The 7,590-nt window shown below is 43.0% G+C and overlaps 1 protein-coding gene across 1 annotated transcript; it reads left to right on the top strand.

Moving 5' to 3' along the window:
* Window positions 1-4,329: 4,329 nt before the first annotated feature.
* Window positions 4,330-5,298, top strand: LOC308086581 (asparaginyl-tRNA synthetase-like; the record flags this gene model as incomplete). The annotated part of the gene is made up of 1 exon (XM_080430189.1): window positions 4,330-5,298. The coding sequence occupies exon 1, from the start codon at window positions 4,462-4,464 to the stop codon at window positions 5,296-5,298; it is 837 nt and encodes a 278-aa protein (XP_080286315.1). The 5' UTR covers window positions 4,330-4,461.
* Between the last annotated feature and the right edge of the window lie 2,292 nt (window positions 5,299-7,590).

The following is a 7,590-nucleotide window of genomic DNA, read 5'->3' as shown; positions in this document are numbered from 1 at the left end:
GTGAGACGAAGGAGGAGCCCGGCCAGGAGACAACCCACAGAGCCTAGTCCCTCCACGTGCCAGAGCCTCCCCGAGTCCCGGCAGAGTATTTCCGGAGAAGCGGACTGAGTGGCCCTGTCTTGCCCTATAGGACTGACCGTGGGTAGCTACTGGGACGTAAGTCGGGGCTTGATCAACCCCGGCTGGGTCACCTGGGTGAGGGTGTATGTTGCGAGACCCGAAACATCCTATGACCCCAGGCTACAACACTGATGATACGTCCCAGGTGCATCCATGTGATGTTTTTCGTTATAGTTATTCTATTTATAGTGGCTCATAGGAATTTATAGACTACGTGACAACCAGGAATAGTTTGGTGACCACCGGAGAGACGGGTGACAGCCGGAATGTAGACGGCATCCGGGAGCAGTTTGGGTTGGCGCCCCAGTCTGTGTCTTCCGTGAGGAAGAAGCCCAACAAATCCACGGTGAGGGCTTTGGGAGGACCATTCAAGTAAGACGCAAGGGAGACTGCAGTACCACCAGCCTGCAGTACCACCAATGTGATGGTGTCACGGGCCAAGACACCATCACACCAGAATGAAATGTTTGGAGCAGGGGAGTCTGGTGCAGCGCACAGGTCCTGGACCTGGTGAGACGAAGGAGGAGCCCGGCCAGGAGACAACCCACAGAGCCTAGTCCCTCCACGTGCCAGAGCCTCCCCGAGTCGCGGCAGAGTATTTCCGGAGAAGCGGACTGAGTGGCCCTGTCTTGCCCTATAGGACTGACCGTGGGTAGCTACTGGGACGTAAGTCGGGGCTTGATCAACCCCGGCTGGGTCACCTGGGTGAGGGTGTATGTTGCGAGACCCGAAACATCCTATGACCCCAGGCTACAACACTGATGATACGTCCCAGGTGCATCCATGTGATGTTTTTCGTTATAATAATTTTATAAATTCCAAAATTGTCTCTTCTATAAAGTAGATTGAATTTTCAGCATGTATTATTTGGACTTTAAAAGAATTATAAGATAAGCCCAGACAAATTGTATGTTATCAACCTCATAAATTTCATATTCATTGTGTCAAATTTGCAAACCAACGTCCCAATACTTAGAAAATAATAATAATAATAAAACACTAAAGCTATGAAAACCAGAAGGATATTTTTCCAGTTTTGGAACAGCTGTTCATCCTGATATGTTGTATTTTGTAGGCTAATGTTTGTATTTTGTCAATACAATAAAAAAAAAACATGAGGTCAGGCAGGGCTACAGTATGTGCCAGAATTGACTGATTACTGATTACTGATTACATTAATACTTCACCATTTTTCACCTTTTTTTTCATTTTGTTACTGTATGGCAAAACAGCTTAAGCTTGTTGCAAATTTCGGGTGGTATGGCATGGGGGTTCATTCATTTTCATCCCAATCAAATGGAAAATAGAAATAGTAAGCAGGTTTATAAAGTGCAAGGTAATGCAGTTTATTTGTACAGTGTAGAACATAAATTAAATGTGTAGAGCATAAGTTTAAAAAATATTACACATAGAAAAGATACACAGACAAATGGTAGCGTAACAGGTATTCATAATATTGGTGAAAATCATTAAGGGGAGGAAATATTGTGATCTTGGGCCTTTTTCAGGGAACAGTTTTTCAGTGGTTTTCTATTTAGTTATTTATCATGGAGGTTTTGAGTGTGTTTAGGTGTCATACACCACAGTGTTAGTTTAATGCTGCAATCAACAAGCAACATATCGTCTCTGTCGGGTGGAAACCTCGTTATGTCCAAAACTGTTACTTTTCAGGATTCAAATGCAAAAATAGCAAAAGTAGCAGATCTACAAGCTCAAACTTGTATGTATGTAATAGCACAGCCATTAGGGCTAGTAAGAACCATTACATCTCCCACTGAGGCTACACACACCACAGACACCTGTGTCTAGGCTACTCATTGACTGATTGAGTGGATAACTCTGGGGTGGGCTGTGGGCAGGCTTTTCCACACAGTGGGTGGGCAGTGAGCACTATACTGTGAAAGAGTAACAGGATAGGTGGGCACCAAGGAAGAGTGGGCACCTCAGTGTTAAATTGGCTATTTTTTCCAAAATGTTAAAACATTTTATATTTGGAAAATGTTTTTAAGTAAAGTATACATCGTTAGAAAATGCTTAAACATTCGACAATTAATAGGCTATTTCTACAATTGCTCCAAATTGCAACAAAACCTGTAGGCCTATATCCAGTCATTTTGGGGCATAAACAAGAAGTTGAAGGATAAAATTAAGTCTGATAATGATGTACCGTTACTGTTCATATCATGTATACTTAGTTTACATTACTTATTTTTTAACATTTTGGACAAAATAGCCAATTTCACATTGAGGTGCCCAGATGTCCCTAGTGCCCACCTATCCTGTATCCCTGTGAAAGATATCACTCCAGTAGATGGCGGCAATGCATTGCCCATGGATGCCCAATCAATCAAGCTGTGCTGTCTGTAGGAAATCAGTTGAATCTGTTTGGAAAAGACTATTGTTTTAATAATGCCATACACCCCAGATCTACAAACTCATTAATCTACCAAGTGTCATCCCTGTTTTTGGGCGGTGTAGCCGCCCCTATAAGTGGGGTTGGGACACCTCATTAGCTGTACTGTGATTGGCTCATTAGTACACCCCTAGCTGTACTGTGATTGGCTGACTCTATTGGCTGACTCTATTCAGCACTGTGATTGGCTAGCGAGACACATGATGACACATGATGACATTAATAACCTATAAATAGGACTATGCACTTCAAAAAATCCATTTTTTAAAAAGTGAGCTTCCATCACTATGATGACCACTGTGATGACCACACCGCCCACTTCACACTGGGTGTGATTTTTCAGTTACAATTATACATAGAAAACATAATAGTATATAACAATAATACCATTTAATTATAATGTGAAATAAACATAGAATCTGAATTATTAACTCAGTGTTTCTCATATCGCTCTATGGTATCTGTCTGTGCGTCTTTATCTCGATATGCCCAAATATGGATGAGTAATGTCATGGTACTGACGTCATAGTAGGCTTCTGACAGACAAATCTTAGGTTCAGTTTGAGTAATATCATTACTGTAGCTATTCTATTTACACAATGGTGTCATCACACAATGACATCTCAACCATGTAATTGTCCTTTTGAAATGAATTGTCCAATATCAACAAAACATAAATTAGCAAGATCTGTAAAGCAAGTTAGTCTGTGAGGCTGTGGCACAGCAGATGGACTTCCAACTTCGACACTTTGACATTACTGAACCTCGAGACTCAACATTCCTAACACTTCCACTGGACTATATATAGAGTGGGTGTGGCTGACCAAGAGCCCCATATATGGAACACCTTTCAGTCTGACGTCGCGTGCTGACGCATTTGGGTCTGGTGCCATGTGGTGAAATAGTCACTGCAGCTACGCCCAAATATGGCGTGTGCCATTCTCACCGTGTCAGCATGATATCAGACCCAAGCTAACTGTGCCCATATAATGAGCTCCACGTGAACCATGACCATATATGGAGTTACGGGTCAACCATTATGTCTGAATATGGAGTGCGATGTTGCGTCTGCCATCATAGTCTGACACATTTGGGTTTGGCGTCACGGACACCAGACCGAAATGGGAGAATGAATGGCATCACTGACTGGCACCAATCGTGTTGGACCTGAACAGGAGGTTGTTCTGACTTGCACAACTGGCAAGAGAGCTACAATGTGAAAACAGAAAGAAGAGTATAATCGTGAAGTATTGTGTAGTATTATATGGCAAACAAGGAGTCCGTTTCTAGCAGCTTCTTCAGATACAATGTTGCAGTGTGTAGTTAAAATGCGTGTTCGTGCACCTAACGTGTCATTGTGTAGTATTATTCGGCATTACTGTAAGAAGGCACCGAGAAAGGTCAGAGTCACCGAAGCACTTTCAGGGACAGAACTAGTCGGAACACACATCAAAATACAGGGCTGGGTTCGGTCTGTCCGACCACAAAAGGAAAACCTCTTCTTTCATGTGAATGACGGGAGCACCTTGCAGCCTTTACAGGTTGTTGCCAGTCCTGAGCTGAATGACAAGCTGCTCACCTTTGGGTGTGCCGTTGACATCACTGGCAGCCTCGTCAAAAGTCCAAGCAGAAAGCAGTCGGTCGAGCTTCAAGCAGATCACATCCGAGTGGTGGGGGAATGTAACCCTCTGGAATTCCCCTTCAAAATCAAAGAAAGACATGGTCTTAAGTATATTCGCCAGTTTCCTCATCTGAGATGTAGAACAAACGTCTTCAGTGCTTTGCTAAGAATACGAAGTGAAGCTACTGCAGCCATCCAGTCCTATTTCAGGGGAAATGGCTTTGTGCAAATACACACTCCAGTGATCACATCAAATGACTGTGAAGGGGCAGGAGAGCTTTTTCGAGTTGAGCCCCCGGGCCACATCATGGAGAAGGAAGAGGAGAGAGATGGCCACTTCTTCTCCGTCCCAGCCTTTCTGACCGTGTCTGGACAATTGCATTTGGAGGTGATGTCAGGGGCTTTTCCTGGAGTCTACACATTTGGGCCGACGTTCCGCGCAGAGAACTCCCAAAGCAGACGCCACCTGGCCGAGTTCTACATGGTGGAGGCCGAGCTCTCCTTCACACAGTCCTTGGAGGATCTCGCCAAGGTCATGGAAGACATGTTCAAGGCTGCCACGGAACAGGTCTTGACTCGCTGTTCGGAGGACGTGCATTTATTTCACAAGCACGTAGCTGTCGGACACAGGCAAAACGTGGATGCCATGATGACCAGGAAATTCAATGTGATTTCCTACACGGAGGCAATAGATGTTCTGAAACGAAGCTCTCAGACATTTACCTTCAAAACAGATTGGGGCTGTGACCTTCAAATGGAACATGAAAAGTATCTAGTGAAACATTGTGGCAACATCCCGCTGTTTGTTACTGATTACCCGTATGACCTGAAGCCCTTTTATGCAAGAGACAACCAGGATCATCCCCAGCATACAGCTGCTGCTGTGGACCTTCTGGTTCCAGGCGTAGGGGAGCTTTGTGGGGGCTCCCTGAGAGAGGAGAGGCTAGATGTGCTTCGGGCCAGGCTGGCACAAGCTGGACTAGAAGACACATATGAATGGTATCTGGATCTGAGGCGCTTTGGCTCTGTCCCTCACGGTGGATTTGGGATGGGATTCGAGCGATACTTGCAGTGCATCTTAGGGGTTGACAACATAAAAGATGTTATTCCATTTCCTAGATTTCCCCATTCATGCCTCCTGTAAAACATCAAATTATGTATTTTGTTACTGTGTGATGATGCACTTGAAATAAACATGTACACCTGAATGATATTAACTGTGACATATTTGTAAGTGTGCTTGCACACGGGGTGTGTGATACAAATGTTCAGTAGAGGGTAGTAGTAGTGCTTGTAGTTGGTGCAGGCTGCTGGTGCTTGCTGCGTACTACTGGCTGCTTTCAGATGTTGCTACGTACCGGATAGCTGCGTAATCCATATGAAAGGTTATATTGTCTCTGTCGGGTGGAAACCTCATATGTCCAAAACTGTTACTTTTCAGGATTCAAATAGAAAAATAGCAACAGTAGCAGATCTACAAGCTCAAAACGCATCACTTAGTTTGCGCCGCGTTCTACTCTTGATGCTTTTGTGTGACGCTTTATAATGATCAAGTAGGGCGTTAATTTACAAAGAAAAACACAAAAAGTTAAAATATGGAGATGTTTCTGCCTGACAGTAACGCCATGGTATATTGTATTCAATGACTTACCAAAGAGCAAACACTCTCTGTGTACTGACATAAGACTGAAGCCCCTAAACATTTCAAGCCCTTGAAGAGGTAGGGTAAGTGTTAAAATAAATGTTAAATAACTATATTCTGATAGTGTTTGTTCAATAACAGACAATAACAGGGGTCTCCCTGTCTCTCTCTCCAGCTCTTTAATAAACAGAAAGTTCATTTTCAGGTCGGGATACCACTTTTATTTATCCAATTAGGAGAGAGAACTCATACAGGATGCAGGTTAAAAAGTGCAATTGGAAGTGATGACACAAAGAAATGAGCAGACAAAATTGGAACTGGAACACTATAAAATTTAAGCTGATAAATGGGTACTCTCTCCTGATTGTATTTTCTGTTTATCAAAGAGCTGGAGAGGCAGGGAGAGACCCCTCTTACTGAACATACAGTTCACCATAGCAATGAGTGCTATCAGAATATAGTGCTTTAACCTTTTAACAACATGTTTTGACCAAAACATATCAACTTACCCTGCTGTACCTTTAACGTCTTGATTCTGACCCCAAAACTTCAAATGGACTTTTTATTAGATGCCCGAGGGCAAATGCATTTGTATGGATGACAGCACAATTTAAATGCTGATGTTCACTGCATTTAAATTGAATTAAAGGTGGAACTGAAAGAGGTGGATTGTGTGTGACATGGCTGCTCAGTTGCAGTGGTAATGAGAGTCACAGGGTGGAGAGAGAGAGAGTTTGGTTTATGGACTTCTTGGAGAGACAAACTCACAAGCTCTTTGTCCCTTTGGGGCTGTGTGAGACTAGCCTGGCATTGCCAGACTGATTACGTGATCCCACGTGATCAGTCTGGCAATGCCAGTGAGACATAGTTTGCAACTTCCCTTACAATCAGTGGTGGAATAAAAAAACAACAACTCTGTTACAACTAAGTAGAAGGCATGTCTTAAAATATTTTTACTTGAGTATAAGTACAGAAGTATTGGCCTCAAAATATACTTACAGTACCAAAGTAAAAGTAGCCTATTACTCTCTCTCTCGATTGAGACAGCCTGACACACATGAGGCAGGTCATTCCAAAAATAAATACTAGTGTAGGCCTACATACCTGCCAACCTACAGTATCAGTATATGGCTGTAGTGTCTATATGAAAGAACTGTCCTGCCACAACCAGAGAGAGAGAGTGAGTGAGTGAGTGAGTGAGTGAGAGAGTGAGTGATAGAGAGAGAGGGGGGGAGAGAGAGAGAGAGAGAGAGAGAGAGAGAGAGAGAGAGAGAGAGAGAGAGAGAGAGAGAAAGAGAGAGAGAGAGAGAGAGAGGGGCTCAATCTAAACGTTAGAGATTACTGTTTTGCAAAACGTTACAGGCTAGAGCACTTTAATTTGTGTAGGCTTTATTTATGCTTTGGTTTCGTATGTTGCAGGGCATTTTTTTTGTGGTTTTGTATTTCATGAGTTCATGTGGTGCTGGTGCTACTCTGCTGTAATTTTTTAAACTACCTATTTTATTTATTTTTCAGGACCATGTTGAAAATAAGTGTTTCATTACACTTTGTGCGTTCGGAAATACAGCACTGAGCGCACTGGCCAATACAAACTAATAGGCGAGTGCGCTCCGGTGTGCAATATCCGAACGCACCCTATGTGTACATGATCCTGGATTGATGTTGTGTTGAAAGTTGAATTGAATTGAATTTTGCCAAAATGAAATGAAATAAAACTCTCTCTCTCTCAAGGGACCACAATGGAAATAAGCTATCGAGCTTTATTGTGTTCTGTCGTTTTTTTTTTTTTTTTTT

This window comes from Gymnoscopelus braueri (assembly GCF_963280865.1).
Source record: "Gymnoscopelus braueri genome assembly, chromosome: 6".
Taxonomy (NCBI): domain Eukaryota; kingdom Metazoa; phylum Chordata; class Actinopteri; order Myctophiformes; family Myctophidae; genus Gymnoscopelus; species Gymnoscopelus braueri.
This window is presented reverse-complemented; position numbering and strand designations above follow the sequence as displayed.